We start from the raw sequence: 21251 nt of genomic DNA, 5'->3' as shown, positions 1-21251 counted from the left end.
TCTTACCCATATTTGATCAGTGCAGTAGTGGGTAGAAGCCAGAGAGGCTGCATAGTGTTTTATTACAAGTGTAGCCAGACTAATATAGCATAATTCAGAGCTATACTGAGGAGAACACTGTACCTGATATCACTTCTAGTGATATCAGTTACAATGAGGACAAAATTCACCACTCTTCTCACCAGTGAGTTCTGTTGCCCTCCACCTCTAGTACCTGCTTTATATACTGCTTAGATAATCCCTATGTTTAGCTTGTATAAGATCACTGCTGATTATGAGCAGCTTGCACACCTTCACACTCCGTTCTTTTCCCAGGATGTCCACTCTATTATGCTTCATCTGCATCATGTTATTAATCTGTATTACCATGCACCTCTACCCGCACTATACTGGCTCCCCTTCACAAAGCTGCCATCAGGGGGGGTACAGGGGATACTCCTGTAAGTGTCCAAAATGGCACAGATGATCCCAGTTGCAAACTTTTTAGTCACAGGCAGATATCAGTGTCAGTGGGCCCACCCTGTCATACTGATCATCTGCATGACAGCAAAGCAGGAGAGGTATGGAGACAAATGATGTGCAGCCCCCATATAGGGGACTTCAGTCTGGACAACAGTAACCTCAATCTCCTCCTTTATATTCGTCTTCGCCCCAGCTGTTCTTCTCCACCTCCCGTCTGCTCCTATGGCCAGGCTCATTACTATAATGGACTTGGGGCCTTATTCAGCCTGGATCGCACGGCTGCGTTCGCACACAGCCGGTTGATATTTGTTCTCTGTGCATGCGTATGAATCACAGCGCGCCTGCGTGAACCAGCCGCTGTGATCAGAAAGCATTCACAGTGTGCACGCAGTCTAACAGCATACTGATTGACATGATGTGAACGTCTAGGGGTGGAGAGGGGGGTGGATGGCGGAATGTAGACGTGCCTGTGTGTTTGAACGCCATTACAGGGGCATGCATAATTAAGCCCCTGCGACTGCATACGCTGGCAGAGGACTAGATGGTCAGGTCAACCACAACTGTGCGAATGGTTCCTATGTTACTCAATGTTTTCAAAATCCAGTTTGAGTTGGGGTACGCATCCCAAAGCGGGTTCAAAGAAACCTTTATGGTTATATATCCCTATAGCCATTGTGAGATTTGTGTACGCCACCTTTAGATTACCTTAAAAAGATACTTCAATGGGAATATACGCTACCATTATGCCTTGAGTTGGTATATAGCGCCACATGTTATCTTTTCCTATGCTATTAATTTTGTAATTTGTATACGTTTAGATTGTGGTGATATCCATTTTTGGAAAATTGATTACGACGTGGCAGCTTGTGCGCCCATTTGGGAATTCCCCATTATTATAATTTATATTATAAAGGCCGTTTCCGAACGATTGGGACGACATATCATTTCAAATGTGCAGTGTTTGGAGCGGACAACGATGCGATGCGCGCTTATGCGGGTCGTTTGCCGTGGTCGCTGATCTCTTCTACAAGCAGAAAGATCAGCGATCGTTCCGTGTGTATGCACAGTGGAAGATGTGATGGCCGACACAGATGCAAGCACAGATCAGGGAGATCCGTCTGTGCTTCTGTGTTTACAAAAATTAAAACCGGTGTAAAAATAAAATAAAAAACGGTGTGCCCCCCAAAAAAACAACTAGCACCGGGCTTTGGAGACCCAGTACTGGTTGTGCTAAATTACAGGGGACAAACAACGTAGGTGGTCCCCTGTTGTAAGCACAACCACCACCAGACTATTCAGAATCAGCCCCGGTTGCCAAAATATAGGGGACAAAGGACGTAGGTGTCCCCTATATTTAGCGCAACCAGCACTGGGCTCTGATCCGGTCCTGGAAATACAGGGGACAAAAAGTGTAGGGGTCCCCTGTAATTTCCATAACCAGCACCAAACTTTTTGTAGCGGGGGGGTGGGGGCGGGGGGTAATGCCACAGCCAGGGGAAGCTTTCACCGGGTACCCCGGCCAAAGCATTACCCCTGACCGCTAGCCAGCCCAGGACCGGGATCCCTGGGGAGCTGGGGACACCCCAATAGAGGGTCCCCCTCTCCAGGACACCCCAAGCCTGGGCTGATAGCCCAGGGCTATCCTCTGCACCCCTGGAGCGGTGGGTGCCGGGTTGATTGTGTAAAGTGTGGTGCATTTGAAAGAGTAAAAAATATTGTATTTTGCAGTGGAACTACAGGTCCCAGCAAGCCTTCCCCACATGCTGGTACTTGGAGAAAAGCCCGTCATATTTTTTTTTTACATTTTACACCGGTTATTTATTTTTTTTAACGCAAAAGCACAGATGGATCTCACTGATCCGTCCGTGCATCTGTGTCTTTATTTTATTTTTTACACACAGATGAATGTATCACTGATCTCCCTGATCCGTGCATGCATCTGTCTATCGCACACTATCTAATGAATATTCCGGGGAGAGTTCAAGGGAGATAGTTAATGAGATTGAATCGTTAACAACATCGTACCGTGTGTAGGCACCTTAAGAAATACTGTACCCCTTAACTGATATAAAAAAAAAGATTACTAAAGCTCATCTCAGAGTTGCACAGTCTGTACAAAAGTGGCCAGCTTGTGACCCTGTGCATTTACATAGTCAAGGACTACCTTGGTGGCTTCCCAAAGATTTCTATTTTACAACAGATTATATATGGTTTCCATTTTACCAGGACTCAAAATCACAAACATGCATGTCATTAAAGGACACAGATACTTACAACTGGTGACCATCCAGAGCCACTTTGGTGAACCTATGAAAAAGAAAATGATAATATAAATAACCCCACTACCAACTGTATGCCTATACTGATAAGTGAATGTGCAGAGAGAAACTACACGGCAAGTAAAATTAGTAGCATAATAAGACTAATGCTGGGTACACACTAAGCGATAGGTCGTCCGATCCGGCGGATTGTATCGTCATATTGGGCATGTCAGCCAGTGTATACCCGCGCGTCATCAGTGACATAGTTCGCAAGGGCCATGCTGCCGAATGCAGCATGGACACTGCCGTCGCTGCCAGCATTGGCAAGTGTGTACGCACTTGCTGATGCCAGCACGCTGCCGGGTTCTACCACTAACAAGGTCAGTACACACTAATCATCTTCTAGTATGTACTGGCATTAAGATATAGGTATTATTCCGGGAAGCAATCAGAAGCAATCGGGAAGCCGACTGCCTAAATACCGGCAGCCGGCTTCCCGACTGTCTTATCCCGGCATGGGTGAAATGCCGGGCGTCTAGATGTAGACGCCCGCATTTCCCCGACGCCGGGCGCCGCGAGCGGACAGCCATGGGGGGGAGGGTTAGATTTAGGGCTCCCGGGGGGGACATTAGGGTTAGGCACCCCCCCCGGGAGGGTTAGGCACCCCCTGGGGGGACTTAGGTTTAGGCAGCGTGGAAGGGGGTGGTTAGGGTTAGGCACTTAGAGGGGGGATTAGGGTTAGGCACTTGGGGGGGAAGTTAGGGTTAGGCACCCCTAAGGAGGGTTAGGGTTAGGGGGGTTAGGTTAGTACATACTTACCTATCCACGATCGGGATTTCCAGCGCTGTCGGGCTTCCGCTGCTTCGCACTCTGCTCCTGTCGGGCTGCCGCGGCCGGCGGTATATCATACCCATTCCATTATTCCTGACAGTTTTATCTGAATTAATTACAGTGAGCAGCGCATACCCCTTAGGGATTCTTCACTTGAATATTATTCAGCAGCCTATGTATTTTCTGTTATGCAGGAGAAATAAGAATGCACAGGCTATTTTATAGATTGAGGAGTAGTGTACTGCAGGACAGAAACACATCTCACAGACGTGCATGAGAGTTTTGGAGACCTCATTATCAATTGGTTTTAATATATGTAAGAATTAGATTTTAAAGAATAGAGTGGGTTATTCATATTAACGTGTAGTAGTTTTTGTCAAAGAAAGTAAACGTGTTGTCCCATTGTAATATTAAGCATTCCATTTTATCACATTTTGGTGTACTTGCCTTTTTAGTTTACACATGTATTATATTTCCTTTTAAGCACAAAGATAAAATGAAACCAGTCAGCCTTAAAAGATGTGTCTTAAGAGAAACTTTTGCTGCATGGTGCATAAGCTGAGGGTTTATTTACTAAGCAGCATCTTGTAAAAGCGGACATGCTTAAACCCAAAAGTTACAAGGGCAAAGCTTTGAATAGAAAACCACGCCATGTTTTGTTATTAAAGGTATTGCCCTTTTAAATTTCAGTATTAAACACACCAGACAGAAGTGAATTATACAAGTATATAAACCCCATAGCGCTCGTTAGTAGTGTAATGAATGACAGATAAATGTGATGGCCGAAGAGATGACTGAAGCATAGAAGCTAGAAGTATTGTTCAAATGCAGTTTATGAAGAAATGGGAAGTTCATTATATATGTCACTCATTGCTGAAGTATGTATTAACAAGCTGCTGTAGTGAAAAATATGGTTATTTTTGAGGACTTGGATATCAGAGTGACACAAATAATGACATTCCTCATCTAATATATTAAATTTACATGCATCACATTACTTAAAAGCACCATAGGCATGACCCAGAAAGTGAGGATTTAATCACTTACCTGTTCTCCTTCTAGACCCATAATTTTTGGAATAGATGGACCACAGATATCCACATCAAGCAAAGCAATCTGTTAAAAAAAATAAAAACAAATATAAATAAAAAGCTTTGAGCTCTGTATCTGCACCATTTTGACAGGAATTGAAAATCAATAACCATTGCTGTTAAAATGAAGGGGCCTACTTATCAAGGCAGGGTTTTTTTTATAAAATTATGCAGAAACTACAGTTTTGCGATTATTAGTACATAGACACCAATGTTCCTTATTGTAATGTTGTTAGCCTCTATTTATTTTGTGTCAAAATATACTGCTTTACCAATGATTTTTTTCAAATCATTAATTTACACCAGAGCTAAAACCCAGTTATTGCAGGGTTAACCCGGGTAGCTCTTTGGTGTAAAAGGGGACAGGGTTGGATTCCCAGGTCGAGCGACCCGGCAATCCAACCCAAGTAACTTGCAGGGTTTAACACGGGAGTGACCAGTGAAACCCTGCACTGTAAACAGCGCGATCCGGGTCACGATGACCTGGAGCGCGCCGCATGCCAGCCGATTGGCTGGCTTCAGTGGTGCTTGGAGATGACGTCATCTCCCAGCGTCCACTTCCACGCCGGGTCACTACAGACTCTGCTCCGGTGTGAATGGCGACAGCTTAATTCCAGGTCTGATCCGGTTTGGAACCCTGTTCCAACCTCTGGGTCGGGCCCGGAATTTAGGTATAAAAGCGGTATAAATCATGGAGCTTTCAGATTATACTGTAGCTGATACTCAGGAGGACTTTTTTTATGTAAAGTGAATTTAATGGAGAGTTGTTGATTGAGCCAATTAGACAGCTGCAGTTTATCAATATGTGACCAACTAACCACGAAGATAAATGCAGGTTATGTAAACAATTGTACTGCTGACAAGTTGTGTTTTTGTTTTACAGGTTTCAAACCTTTTATTAATAACAAAGGTTATTCATCATAGCACTAATGACTTTGGAGAGGAAGCCTAGAAGGTACATTGTGATTTGAAGAACGGCAGTCTCCTGACTTCAGCTAAAGTTTATGCTAGTGCTAGTAGCAAATGGGTTGAAGGATAACACAGAAGCGTTATTATTATTATTAGTGCAACAGAGCAGCATTCTTTAAACAGTTAATAGAATATATGTTGAACAATGTTTTGCATACTGAAAATCAAGAATATATGTATTCTGTGGCCAAAACGTCTTATACACCACGGCAAATGTTATCGGTTTCCTGGAGAAAACATTTGAAAAAACAAAACAAATCTTCATCTGTCTTGGGAAAAGTCAGGATCTTTAGCTGGCATCAGAAACTAAGAGGTATTTCATTAGTAACAATGATCTTGTTCCCTGGGTTGGATTAACCTTTATGTTTAAACTGTAAAAACAGATGGCCTGTGCCTCTTACACATAAATTAGGGACCTCTCTGCCAATGTCAAAGAAGGTCCATTGTGATCACAGCAGCTGCACTACAGTACCTGCTGTAATAAATGTGAGAAAGGGAGGAAAGGGAAGCAGATACAGCGCTTTCCAGCCTGAAATGTCATTAGTCACCGTTCATCCAAGTTAAAAAACTTACAATTTGCCAAAACTCAATCTTTCACAAAAAGTAATTGGTTATACAATTGAGCTATTTCAACACGTCTAAGCACCTGTTGTCATACTTCATCAGTTGTAAATTAGGAGAGCATTTCCGTGGACTCGAAATGAAGGCAATCAAGTAAATAATGAGTTTGTCCTTAGCTTACCCTGCACTTTGTAGAAAACTAATAAGCACAAAGGAAAGGGAGTGGTAGGATATTGGATGAATATGTTTTCAATTATTGGCTTAAACATAACAAACAGCCCAAGCAATCCATAAACTATTTAACATACCCAGAAGTCTGACATTTGAACAAGAATGACAATAATAATAATAATTTGTATTATTATAATAAAAATGTATAGACCCAAAAAAATTGTCTACATTTTATTTTAGGCTTTTTTTGGAAATCGGTATGTAATCCCGGCGGCTGACTAGCCACCGGATCAAATACGGTCAGGGGTTGGTAAGTACCCAAACCCTCCCTTCTCCCTACCCTATCCCTCCCTTAGTGGCGCTTAACCCTAACCTCTCCCCGTTGGTGCTTAATCCTAACCTCCCCTTCTCGCAACCTAAACGTAACCCTCCCGGTGGGGTGCCTAACTCTAACCTCCCTCTGGGGGTGCCCAACCCTAACCCCCACCTTCCCCTAGCCTAACCACAAACAAAAAAATGGCAGCTACTCAATCAATCTGGTAGTACTTTTTTCAGGTGCATGAAAGGGAGGGGTCATACAAAGTAGAAAAGAGAGGGGGGTTTAACCCCCTATTGTTCCTCAGCACACTGAATTATACTAGCAACAGTATATGAACACTATATGGTAATAGAATTTCAGAGATATTAGTTGCATGCATTTGCAAATACATGGGATGCTGCTAGGCCTCGTCAAGGCTTCTCTGTCACTAGCAGTCCCTACACTAAACGGTTCACATCCGGGGCGCAGAGCACCCCAAAATAACGTCCAGCCCAGGACCCCCCCAGGGCATCACACGAAAAATGGAAAAAGAGTGACAGTGCAGTGTAAAGTATAGAAGTGTGCAAGTAATTACTAAGTGTTAAGAGGTTAAAATATATGTGAAAAATTACATGAATAATAAACAAACATAAAAAGGTGATGTGAAAAGTAACTGTGTGTATTAAGTGGTGATGCCCTCAGGAGGCCCAGCCAGAGCGGCCTTGGGGGCCCTATACCCAAACGCTCACCCCAAATGTAATGTATGCCAATTAAAGCCTCATAATAAAGGCACATATATATTTTTGGCAAATGTAAGGCCTCATGATAAAGGCACATACATAAATGCATCCGAATTGAGAGCCAGCTTACCTAGCCTAACCCTAAGTCCCCCTGGGGTTCCTAAAGCTAACCCCCGGCGCCCCCCACGGCTAGGACCTAAGACACCCGGCTTACCTTCGTTCGGTATGCCGAATGCCGGGATTTCGACGTTGGGCTAATGATAGGCGTCGGGATTTCAATGCCTATCTTTAGTACCAAGTCGGGCTGTTAGTCCTGACTACATCACTTTTTCTGTACTCCGAGCAACATGCCATAGCCTCTATCTATAGCACACTCTAATAAAATGTTACACACACACATATATATATATATATATATATATACATACATATATACATATACACACATACATACAGTACACATACAAGACTATCCGCTATTAAGCATGGCCTTAAGGGGCACATCCACTAGTGTGCAAGTAATCCACTAGTGTACAATGTAATCGTGCAATCGCTCATTAATCGTGCACTATGTCGGAAACGCCAGCGATGCGCGCTCCTGCTGTTCATTTCAGACATCAATCATCGCCCGAACATGCCGGTCAATCTGCCGATAACGACAGATTGGCAGTTTGGGGATGATGGAGGGTGCCTGCACTGAACTACTGCAGAGGATGGGGAACGACGGTACGATTACGATGTTGTAATCGTACTGTCTTTCCCTAGTCGGCATGTTGATGTGCGCCTTAAGACATGATTGCTTTATGGTTACACAATGTAGTAGCTGTAATATCATTGTCTGCTGTGTGCGCGCATGCACCCACACAGGGGTGTCTTTCTTTTGTATACAATTATTAAACCCTTACCGGGCACGATCCCATGAGGCCGTGCCATCCGCCTCCTTGTCCCGGCTGTAAAAGTGTGCATAAGCAGAACGGATTTCCTCCTCTTGCTCCGGCCCTGGGGCAGCTAACCTCTAACATTATCACCAAAATCGCGCCCCAGAATGCCATGTGATCACTACTCAGGGGTGCTTGCGCCAGAAACACAAGTATGAAGAGGGGTCCTTTGTTTCCCCTGTGTACTATTTGGCTGATCTCTGCATGTGCAGAGATCAGTCCCCACTGACCACGCTCCGCTGGGACCTGCAGGGTGTTATGGGGGAGGGGTAAAAAAAACACAGGGGGTCGGGTAATGGTACTGTGGGGTGGGTATTACCCCACTTACATTGGCTTTGGGGCGGGGGGAAGGTGACAATAAGTTAAAGTCTTGCGCTCGCAGTATTGTAGATTCAACACATTTAAAAAAAATTAAAATAAACCACCACCACAATTTGGAGTGATTTTGAATGGACTCAATTAGCCAATTAATAAGTGGTTATCAGTTTGCTAAATGTGTCAGTGTTGGTAGCCACCTTGAAATCAGTTTGCAAATTGACATTTAACAATTTACCATTGTACTTACATTTGCAATGCAGTTCAATGAGAGCTATTGTTCTGTGTTGTCAGCGATCTTTTGCTAAATGAAGCCATTTACTGGATTTCCACTGAAAAAAAGGCTGCTGGGTCCTTCTATGCAATTACTGACAAGAAGTCTGCCATATGCAGAAATAGATCTCCACTCACACTGAGAAATGATGAAGGTTACTACTTGCGCTTTTATATAAGCTAACTTGTATTTGTAGTCTAGTAGCTCTTTAAGTTGAATTTAGAGCAATATTTTTGTGACTATTTCAGGACTGTGTGTAGAGCATTATTATGCAGAAATTACCCATTCACAGAACACTGCTACCATTGAGAGATTTACCCAATCGGCATTGATGTTCAGATACACTAACGCAGACGCTATAAAGACACACCCATTGCTCACAAGCAGAGCTGTAACTAGACTCTTTGGTGCCCTGTGCCAGAAAGGACCATTGGCGTCCCCTCCCCCCATAATAAAAATAAAATGGGCCATGGTCTCGTATCCAAGGGAATCCTACAGTCCGCCTCCTCATAGCCAATCGATGGTCACACTCTACTTTGTTGCTGCGTTTGGCTGACAGTGGTGTCCCTGATGGACGCGGAGGAGCGGGAGTAATTTTCCAATGCACCTTTAAGGGATTCAAGGAAAACTGTGGCCAAGAGGTTCAGACATTCAAACATTTTGCAGATATTACAAAGTATTTATTTTCTCCTGTAAATGTTTTTTTTTTTAGGACGGGGAACTTAATTTCTTACCAAATTTTTGCTCATCTATCAAAAATACAGCTGACAGGGAATACTGGGTCTTGTAGTTCCACAAAAAATGAAGAGCTATTCCTGAGCCCAGTATAAAAATATTTTTACACCTTAGCACCGCATTACGCTACACAAATAGTAAGTAGGAAGACTTTTGTAAAATGTGTACTTAAAAACTTCTAAAATAATATACAATGAAAAGTGATGACATAAAGCTGAAATAAATACATATAACCCTTCTCATGTAAGTACTGCAGTCTTCTCTGGCATCCGTGGTGTTAACTCTAAAACTGACAACTTTTAAAAGAAAAAAAAAAATCAACATATAAAGGGCCCTTTATTGCACAAGGCCCAGCTCACATCAGGTGTAATGCTGGGCACACACGGAACGATCTGTACCACCAACGACTTGAAAGATATCTTTCAGTGAAGTCATCCTGCCGCAGCTCTGAACAGGCAAAGTTGACGATATCGTCCCGATTGGCCTGCATGTACGGACGATCATAGATATCATTATCGTTCATGCGGGAATGCGCATCGTTGGTCGTTCACTGCATAAAAATGAACGATATCGTTACATGTGTATGCACCTTTAGAATGCAAAGCTGTAGTAATTAACAGGTGCTGGACACACACCTGACACACTGCACACTTACCAGGTTGTACTCTCAGGGCTAATAAGACCCCCCCCCCGCCTCCCTTCCCTGACCATTAATGAATGGGAAGAGGAAGATTCATTGTAATTAGTTACAAACATGAACATCCCACAACCTCTAACCTGGCTCCGGATGTTAGATCCTTTTCCTGCAGCATCCTGCAGGGACTAGGCGGCCACACAGCTGCAGACCGACTTTGGAGAATTTCACAGCCAGATGGATTAGCAGCCCCTTCATAGTGGCCAGCTTACCTTGTGTAGTACACAGATGGCTCCTCCAGTGCAGGGTCTGCAGTTCCTCATGCCTCACACGTCTGCTCCTGAAGGGGAAGCAATACCCCTTTCACATTGCTAATGGCGGGTCGCACCCGCTTGAGACCCCTTTCAGACTGGCGGCCTGACCCGGCACTAATGCTGATGATGTCACCGCTATTGCTGCTGAGCCGATGATCTCATCTCCAAGCATCGGCTCGCTTTATGCAGTGAACAGGACCTGGGTCGCCTCGACTCGGGTTACCCGTTCACACCGCAATGTGAGCCAGGTTGAACTCGCGTTCAACCCTGCTCGCTACCAGAGTTGAAATGCCGGGTCGCTCGACCCAGGTTATTTCAACTAGCCCCTTTCACACTGTGCAGTAACCCGGGTTATTTGATGGCAGTGAAAAAGGGGTATAAGAGGCAGGGAAGGAGATGGAGACAGCGAGGAGTCAATGAAAGGGCAGAGGGGAGGGAGAGGGCTCAGAGGGAAGGATTAGTCAAGATCTCCGCTCCGTGGAGCTCCTGATAGTGATATCAGCCTGGCGGAGGGACCAGCTGCTAGAGGTACAGCGCTGCTTGTATATAAGAAGGGGAAACAAATGGAATGTGCACCTGACAGTGTCCCTGTTAGCAGGAGTACTGATCTTAGCAAGGAGCTGCTGTGTCAAGACGACGGCCACCCCTGCCTTGCGCTCTGTGTGTGGCACATACTGCACCACCCTAGTTACGGCCCTGCTCACAGCCTTTCGAATTTTTAAATTGTGACAATATTTGCAGAAGGCCGTGGTCATGATCTGCAATGGTGAGGCCACGTCACTTTTGGATGAGAAGGAGTGGCCCTTCCTGAAACAGTTATCTGCGCTGTCTCTGTCCGGTGGCGCCAGGATCCCATACTGCCGGAGGTGCGATTTCTGATCTTGTGCGTTACTGCACATGCTCAGCCATAGCAGGCATCTTAAGCTCCATCCTCCATAGTGAGATAATGTGCCCCTGTGAGTCTCCATGGCAAAGAGATGGCGTTACAGAGGACAGTGACCCTGCAAGTTCCACAAAGGGCACTACTGTGCCATACTGTGATCTAAGGGGCACTACAAAGAGGTATACTGTGATCTAAAGGGCACAACAAAGTGGCATCATGTGTACTAAGGGTACTACAAAGTGGCATCATGTGTACTAAAGGCATTACAAAGTGGCATCATGTGTAGTAAGGGCACTATAAAGATAAAATCTCCCATTAAAAAAACGTATGTTGTGCCTTCACAATTTTAGCATCTTATTCAGTGTGCCGTGAGTTTAAAATCAGAGCTTTAAAAGGAAAATAAAAAGGTAAACACTGACAGATCAGTTGGCAGAGCTGGGAGTTGTAGTTAAAAGTGATAGACAGTGGCTAATCCTGCTTAAGGGCATAATGTAGAATCATGTACATTTAAAAGCAGAAAACTGATGGTAAATATTTAAGCAATTATAGCGGACTACTTAAATCACTACTCTTCGAGATACTTATATATATAGCAGAAAAGATGGATTAAGTGACAAGTAGAAAGTTCAAAGCAAATAAATAGGCTCTTGTGTAGTATTGAAAATCTTATAATTTACAGGGATGACTTCATTGACAAATGTCTATACTATTCAGAATTAATGCCCTTAATTTTTCCACAGAACAACCATCCTCCTAGCCGTTAAACAGACAAATACAGAGTATAACTTTTTAAGGAGCCAAAAGTAATGGGACAAACTAAACAATCCTAAATCTAACTTTCACTTTTTAATACCGTACTTTGTTGCAGATCCTTTGCAGGCAATTACAGCCTGAAGTCTGGAACGCATAGACATCACCAGACGCTGGGTTTCATCCCTGGTGATGCTCTGCCAGGCCTCTACTGCAAATGTCTTCAGTTCCTGCTTGTTCTTGGGGAATTTTCCCTTCAGTTTTATCTTCATCAAGTGAAATGCATGCTCAATCGGATTCAGGTCAGGGGATTGACTTGGCCATTGCATAACATTCCACTTTTTAGCCTTAAAAAACTCTTTGGTTGTTTTTGCAGTATGCTTCGGGTCATTGTCCATCTGCACTGTGAAGTGCCGTCCAATGACTTCTGAAGCATTTGACTGAATATAAGCATATAATATTGCCCGAAACACTTCAGAATTCATTCTGCTGCTTTTGTCAGCAGTCACATCATCAATAAATACAAGGGAACCAGTTCCATTGGCAGCCATACATGCCCATGCCATGACACTACCACCACCATACTTCACTGATGAGGTGGTATGTTTTGGATCATGAGCAGTTCCTTTCCTTTTCCATACTCTTCTCTTCCCATCACTCTGGTACAAGTTGATCTTTGTCTCATCTGTCCATAGGATGTTGTTCCAGAACTGTAATGGCTTTTTTAGATGTCGTTTGGCAAACTCTAATCTGGTCTTCCTGTTTTTGTGGCTCAACAATGGTTTACATCTTGTGATGAACCCTCTATATTCACTCTTGTAAAGTCTTCTCTTGATTGTTGACTTTGACACACATACACCTACCTCCTGGAGAGTGTTCTTGATTTGGCCAACTGTTGTGAAGGGGTTTTTCTTCACCAGGGAAATAATTATTCTGTCATCCACCATAGTTGTTTTCCGTGGTCTTCCGGGTCTTTTGGTGTTGCTGAGCTCTCCGATGCGTTCTTTCTTTTTAAGAATGTTCCAAACAGTTGATTTGGTCACACCTAATGTTTTTGCTATCTCTCTGATGGGTTTGTTTTGATTTTTCAGCCTAATGATGGCTTGCTTCACTGATAGTGACAGCTCTTTGGATCTCATATTGAGAGTCGACAGCAAATGATTCCAAATGCAAATGTCACACCTAGAATCAACTCCAGACCTTTTACCTGCTTAATTGATAATGAAATAACGAGGGAATAGCCCACACCTGTCCATGAAATAGCTTTTGAGTTGATAGTCCAATTACTTTTGGCCCCTTAAAAAGTGGGAGGCACATATAGAAACCGTTGTAATTCCTACACTGTTCACCTGATTTGGATGTAAGTACCCTCAAATTAAATCTGAAAGTCTGCAGTTAAAGCACATCTTGTTTGTTTCATTTCAAAGCCATTGTGGTGGTGAATAGAGGCCAAAATATGAAAATTCAGTCAATGTCCCAATATTTATGCACCTGACTGTATATACACACACACACACACAAAGATCAGTAAAAGTAAAAAAACGTACTAAATACACATCTGTGACACCAACGTTCGTGACGCACCTGTCCCTTTGTCGAGGTATAGTAAAATGCACCACTCACCTGTTTAAATAAAGAAAAAGCCCGCCAAGAGTGTAGAATGAAGTGCACCACACAGATAGAAATTCTCTTTAGGACCCGTGACTACCGGAAGTGACGTCAAGGCGTTGTCAGGATACCGTAACCCTCGCAGCGTATGAACAACGACCTCGGAAGAGAGTTTTTATCTGTGTGTTGCACTTCAGGCCAATACCACCCCTACAGTGAAGCATGGTGTTGGCAGCATCATGCTCTGGGAATGTTTTTCAGTGGCAGGAACTGGGAGACTAGTCAGGATAGAGGGAATGCAGCAATGTACAGAGACATCCTGGATGAAGACCTGCTCCAGAGCGCTCTTGACCTCAGACTGGGGCAACGGTTCTTCTTTCAGCAGGACAACAACCCTAAGCACATAGCCAAGATATATCAAAGGAGTGGCTTCAGGACAACTCAATGTCCTTGAGTGGCCCAACCAGAGTCCAGACTTGAATCCGATTGAACATCTCTGGAGAGATCTGAAATTGCTGTGCACCAACGCTTCCCATCCAACCTGATGGAGCTTGAGAGGTGCTGCAAAGAGGAATGGGCGAAACTGCCCAAAGATAGGTGTGCTAAGCTTGTGGCATCATATTCAAAAAGACTTGAGGCTGCCAAAGGTGCATCAACAAAGTATTGAGCAAAGGCTGTGAATACTTATGTACATGTCATTTCTTAGTTTTTTTTTTTTTATTCAATTTGCAAAAACCTCTAAAAAAAACTTTTAACATGTTGTCATTATGGGGTATTGTGTGTAGAATTTTGAGGACAAAAACTAATTTATTCCATTTTGGAATAAGGCTGCAATATAGCAACCTGGTTACTTTGAGACATATTTAAGGACAGGGTATTAACACAGCACCTTGTTACATGGTCTCTATCCCCTTGATGAAGTCGTAGAGACGAAACACATTGGGTTTGCTGTACCTTAAATGGACAGATAAGCATCTATTATTTATATTTCTTGTACGTGTGTCTTTTTACCATTTTTTGTCACTGTATTATTAAACTTGTTTTTTAACAAAACTTACCTTGACTGTATTGAAAAGTCTTTCTATGTTACCATTTGGGAAAGAAATGTCCCCCAAAAGGGTCCAATAGTTTTTTTGGGTTGTAGAATAAGAATATACAGTGCTGTACGGTACACACTATGTTGGTTTTCTTTTTTCTCTTTTATATATCCCTTCCTAATGGTCATATGACCGAAGCACATCTTACCAGATAAGTAGTGAATTGATCACCAGTTTGCTTCACTTGTGTGTTGATTTAATTTCTTGACACTAGCAGGCGCTTCTTTTTCTATTATACATACAGTTTCTATACACACACATTTATATATTTTTATACATACACATTATATATATATATACATACATACATACACACACACACACACATACATACACACATACACACACACACACGTGTATCAATAATATAAGTGGCGCACAAAAGCTCAATAGAACACAAAAATATACATATATAAAAATAGTGCAATGAAATGATGAAAATACAACAAAAGAAAAACACCCCCAAAAATTAAGGCGGCAGCCGAAAACTTCCCTGGGATAATTAGATCAGTAAACCATCAAAATGTGAATGTGGGAAAGTTTGTGGAAGACAGGCGCCTTCGGTGTACCGGTCAGTTGGACAAAGTTCACAGAGGATTTTAAGATCACAGGATCCTTTGGGAAAATTCCTGAAGTGTCCTCACATAACGGCCTTCTTGATGTGTGACTCAAAAATAAACAGAAAAAAAGAAGACAAAAAACATAGTGTAGCTGGTAATAAATAGGTGTATAGGGTGCTCATTCACACTGGGAATAGTGACAATGCATTCAGTGAAAAAGCACTTCAAACGTGCTCACAGCAAGCCAGTTTCCCGCACCAATAATATCAGAAACTCGTACCGACTATCTGTCTTTGTACTTAGCATATATTAAATTCTTTAGTTAGCCTGGACTTCCTTCAATTCCATATATATATATATATATATATATATATATATAAAGCACTTTATATATATGGAATTGAAGGAAGTCCAGGCTAACGTTTGAAGTGCTTTTTCACTGAATGCATTGTCACTATTCCCAGTGTGAATGAGCACCCTATACACCTATTTATTACCAGCTACACTATGTCCAAATAGGTCCACACTCTCGTCTTCATATGGGATCACAATAAACCTCTTCATGCAAAAGTAGAAAAAAGGGGGGGGGTAGCACTCACCAGTCTTCTTAAAAACATCTCTTTATTGCATCTCAGTAAAAATGTTACAACATTTCAAAATCCGACATTTCGGTCCTGTGCATGGACCTTTGACATGTTGTAACATTTTTACTGAGATGCAATAAAGAGATGATTTTAAGAAGACTGGTGAGTGCTACCCCCCCCCCCTTTTTTCATATATATATATATATATATATATATATATATATATATATATATATCTCTCTCTATATATAGCTAATGCACAAAACCGCACAACACCTGAAGTTCTGATAACAGGTGCAAGGCCGAACGAATGTTATATATATATATATATATATATATATATATATATTTATATTCACTCTAGCTCCGGTGCGCCCCCAGACAGGGGGCGTGGTCACTGAAAAGGGGGCATGTCTATAAGGCGCATTTCCTTTTCGTCACTCTTGGGGGCGTGCCCGGCACTTAAGGACATGCCGGGCAGCCCCCAAGCGCTGCTAACAGGTAGAATAGATGCTGATCGCATGTGCCCAGCGTCTATTCACCGGCGGTGACCGGGTCACCGCACATTTCCCCACCCGCGGGACACTGTGACCCGCCAGTGAAGATGGCACCCACGGGGTGCTGCGCGGTGAGGGCAGGGCGCATTTTGCCCTCCAGAAGGAAGGCAGGGTGCTCCAGAAGGGGGACAGGGTGCAGCGCCCTGCTAAAACAGCCTATACACACACACACACACTATGTAGACAAAAGTAATTGGACACTGACAGCAGCTAGATCAACAAAATTTAATTGACGTCAGTACTTTGCAGTAATCAATGCACGTGGTGGACCTACAGACACCCTTCTCAGCAAACTGTCCACAAGTTCCTGGACAACAGCAGGCGGTAGGTTTTGCAATTCCGCCATAAGTACAGTGACCAACTGTGACACTGGAGGTCGCATTGGCCTAGAACACACCAGTCACTTCAATTCATCCCAAAGGTTCTCAATGGGCTTAAGATCTAGACTCTGAGCTGGCCAGTCCATCCGGGTTACCAAATTTTCTGTATACTAGTCCAGCGTCGCCCTGGAAACATGACAGGTGGCATTGTCGTCCTGATAAAAACATTCATTGTTTCCATAGAAGTGCAAGTGCATGGGCCTCCTACAAAGTGTTCTGGTCAAAACTGCCACATTAGTGGCTATTTGAAACTCGTGTGCAATGGTATGCACGGGACCAATCACTTTTGTCTACATAGTGTAATTATATATAACTCATTCCCTTATATTAAGGCTGAATAAAAAAAAAAACTGAACTTTTCCATAGACAACTCTCGAGGGGGGGGGGCATGGTGTCTAAGGGGTTACACCTCTGAAGCTACTGGAGGTACAGAGATGAAATTTGGCTCGGGCGGGTAGAACTGTCGCTCGGAGCTGCATGCCAAATTTCAGGGCAAAACTTTTTTTAATAAAAATATGAGTATCTGGGAGTAATCTAAAGTTCCAACTGTCAGTTTTTCCTTTGACACTCTCAGTTAGGACCACTTTCTGCTGTTCTCTATGGGGGATTTTTGGGAAGGCATAAGTCAGGGTACAGGGCGAATTTAGACTTGGTTTTTTTTATTAGGTAGCTATTGTTGCAGGGTATGTGCTTTTGAGGTTCAGGTAAATAAAAAAAAAGTTAGTTATTAAACTATTATCCAGCAGGGGGGTGTACTCAAAGTGGCTTCAATTGGGTGCACCAAGATGGCTGTCCTTTGCGGGCGGTAGGACTTGGGGGAAGGAAGCGGGCGTTCGATGCAGCAGTGTGGGCTGCGGAACCCGGGGGAGGCAGCGGGCATTAGTGGCGGTGCGGGCGGCGGTTTTGCAGGCTGCAGGATACGAGGGAAGCAGCGGGCATTAGTGGCGGTGTGGGCGGCGGTAGTGCGGGGGAGGTAGCAGGCATTGGCGGCAGACAGATGCAGTAAAAAAAAAAAAAAAAAAAGGAAGAAGAAGATGGCGTGCTCCCCTCTCCCCCTCCAAAAAAAAAAAAAAAAAAGACCAACCAGCCCTGGGCTTTGGAGAGCCGGTCCTGGTTCTGGAAATACAGGGGGAAAATAAAAAAGTGTAGGGTTCCCGTGTATTTACCATAACCAGCACCGGACCCTTTCTAGAAGGAGGGGGGGGGGGTAATGCCACAGCCAGGGGAGCCCTTTCACTGGGTCCCCCAGCCAAAGCATCACCCCTGACCGCTAGTCAGTCCAGGCTGGAGATCCCTGGGGACCCCCACATATAAAGGGGTCCCCTCTCCAGGGCACCACAGGCTCTGGCTGATAGCCTGGTATTCCCGGTACCCCTGTATTGTCTTTTGCTGTGGAACTACAGGTACCAGCAAGCCTCCCCCGCATGCTGGTGCTTGGAAAACCACAAGTACCAGCATGCGGGACATTATGGGCCCGCTGGTACCTGTAGTTCCACAGCAAAAGAAATATTAAAACAAACGACACACACACACACACACCGTAGAAAGCTAAAATATACACACACACAAACACTCATTATCTCTTAAATGGCGAGAACCTGCAAAGTAACTTAAGATTACTTTCATGCCCATTTCAAAAATGGTGCCTCAGCACCATTTTTGAAATTTAAAGATGGCTGCTGCAAGCCAATCACGCCTCGCGACGTCATCGCCGCGCCCCATCGGCTGGCTTATATAAGCCAGTGCGAGGCTGCAGCACAGCAGTCCAACGGCGGGGAGGCAGCAGAGAAGAGCTGCTGAACAAAGAAGACGCCAGGGAAGTCCTGGATGGGCGGCGGCCCTCCAGGTGAAGATTTATTTTACAGGGGTACTATAGGTATCAGTGGGCACTTAATGCCCTGTTTGCTGGTACTTGTGGTTCTCCAAGTACCAGCATGCGGAGGCTTGCTGGGACCTGTAGTCCTACTGCAAAAGACAATATTTTAGCTTTCGTATATACCACACTACACTATCAACCTGGCACCCACCGGCCAGAGGTCCCGGGCTATCAGTCCAGGCCTGGGGTACCCTGGAGAGGTGGACCCCTTTATTGGGGGGGTCCCCACTTCCCAAGGGATCCCCAGCCATGGTTGACTAGCTGTCAGGGGTAATGCTTTGGCCGTGGGACCCGGTGAAAGGGTTGCCCTGGCTGTGGCGTTACCCACCCACTAGAAAATGTTCAGTGATGGTTGTGGAATTAACAGGGGAACCCTACACATTTTTTCCCCTGTATTTCTAGAATCAGGACCGGATCAGAGCCCAGTGCTAGTTGAGCTAAATACAGGGGACTCCCTACGTCAGTTGTCCCCTGTATGTTGGTAACCAGGACTGGTTCTGAATAGCCCGTTGCTGGTTGTGCTTAATACAGGGAACTCCTATGTTGTTTGTCCCCTATACTTAGCACAACCAGTGCTGGGTGTCAAAAGCCAGGGGCTGGGCGACCTTTGGGGTGGGTGCACGCCTTTGTTTTTTTTTTCATTAACTTTTAATTAATTTTTTTACACAGATACACGGACCGATCTCACTGATCCATCCATGCATCTGTGTCTTTTATCACAGGTGCTTGCCACACGGATCGCACTGATCTGTGCTGGCATCTGTGTTTTGATGCATGCAGGGATACTAGGTGAGTATGTGAGATAGTGAGTGTGCATGTATGTGTTAATAAGCTTGTACTTCCATGGTGTGTGTAATGTCTTTTTTTAAATATTTCTTTTGCTGTGGAACTACAGGTACCAGCGGGCCCATAATGCCCTGAATGCTGGTACGTGTGGTTCGCCAAGTGCCAGCATGCTGGGCAGGCTTGCTGGGCCCTGTAGTTCTCCTGCAAAAGACAATATTGTTTGCACCGCACTATACACTGTCAACCCGGCACCCACCGCTCCAGGGATGCTGGGGATAGCCCAAGGCTATCGGCCTAGGGTGCCCTGGAGAGGGCGACCTCTTTATTGGGGGGTCCCCACCTCCCCAGGGATCCCAGGCTGAGCTGACTAGTGGTCAGGGATAATATGCTTTGGTCCGGGGGACCCAGTGAACGGGTTCTTCTGGCTGTGGCATCACCCCCCCACTAGAAAGGGTCCGATGCTGGATATGAGCCCCTTTATCCCCCACTGCTCCGCACCCCCGCTGCTACCCCTGTGCACTGCTCCGCATACCTGCAGCCAGCCCCCCGCACCAGTCTCTCCCTCTGCACCCCAGAAACACCTCCTGTGTGCTGTCCCCTCCACCACCAATGCTAGTGTACCATTTAGTTGCTTTTCTCCCCTGCAGGTGGCCTGATTTGCTGCTTCTGTCCTTGATGGTTAATAAATTATAAAAAAGTTAAATTCCATAGACAAAATACCTTTACGTTTCACATGTCCCATTAAGGCTTCTTAGACATGATCTGAAATTTCACAAAACCTACTGAATTTCTGCCACTCAAACTAAAATAAGCAATGAAATTCCGATCATTAATGGACGTGTTCTCTGCGCAATACAGATGTGGTATGCCATCACACCCTGTGGTTAACTGCAGATTCAGCACTCACAGACTGAGATTACTATCACTCACAAAATGTTGGAGCTGCTAATTCACAGAATTGTGTTCTCATTAGAATACACACATGCAGTCTATGCAGCTGAGGGCTGAGCAGTTATGTGGCACATACATCCCACTCAGTGCCCTCAATCTTCCAATTCGGTCAACACAAACAATCCCTACTGGGCAGCAACATCCTTCTCACTCCATACATAATCAACGTACCTACACAAATTGTAATATTTTTGGAGTTATTAAATAGAGCCCAGAAATATAAAAATCCACCGATATCACTTATACAAGACTATTTATGTAAAACAGTTTGTAGTAATGGCAATAAAAGCACTGGAATGGTTAACAGTGACACAGTGAAATACACTGCCAGTAAACGCTCCTAATATTGTGACTGCCTGTTTTCATTAAACTCAAAAGTCTCTGATGTAACATAGAACTAAACATCTGCTCTGAATTACTGGAAATAATTTATTTTCTTTATTATGCTTAACAGCTTAATAGATATTTTACTTGATTCCAAACTATGATATTTGAATATAACCCAACTTTTGGTCATTTTGTTTTATTCTAGAGCTTAATGACATACAGAGCCTCATTAGAATAGACTACACTTTTGTGGCCCAAAAACAAAAAGGTAACATGTGGCCGCAAAACTGATTAAGAT

The 21251-nt window shown here is 44.0% G+C and overlaps 1 protein-coding gene across 1 annotated transcript in view; it reads right to left on the bottom strand.

The window, feature by feature from the left end:
- NUBP1 (NUBP iron-sulfur cluster assembly factor 1, cytosolic) overlaps positions 1 to 21251 on the bottom strand; it is a 77519-nt gene that overhangs the window by 26232 nt on the left and 30036 nt on the right. The window contains exons 4-5 of the mRNA XM_088466767.1: positions 4602 to 4670; positions 2737 to 2769 (exon numbers count right to left, since the gene is read on the bottom strand). Of these exons, the coding sequence (XP_088322893.1) occupies positions 2737 to 2769; positions 4602 to 4670 (102 nt within the window). The remainder of the gene's footprint in view (positions 1 to 2736; positions 2770 to 4601; positions 4671 to 21251) is intronic.

Source organism: Taudactylus pleione, unplaced genomic scaffold (assembly GCF_031769625.1).
Source record: "Taudactylus pleione unplaced genomic scaffold, aTauple2 ptg000066l, whole genome shotgun sequence".
Classification (NCBI taxonomy): domain Eukaryota; kingdom Metazoa; phylum Chordata; class Amphibia; order Anura; family Myobatrachidae; genus Taudactylus; species Taudactylus pleione.
This window is presented reverse-complemented; position numbering and strand designations above follow the sequence as displayed.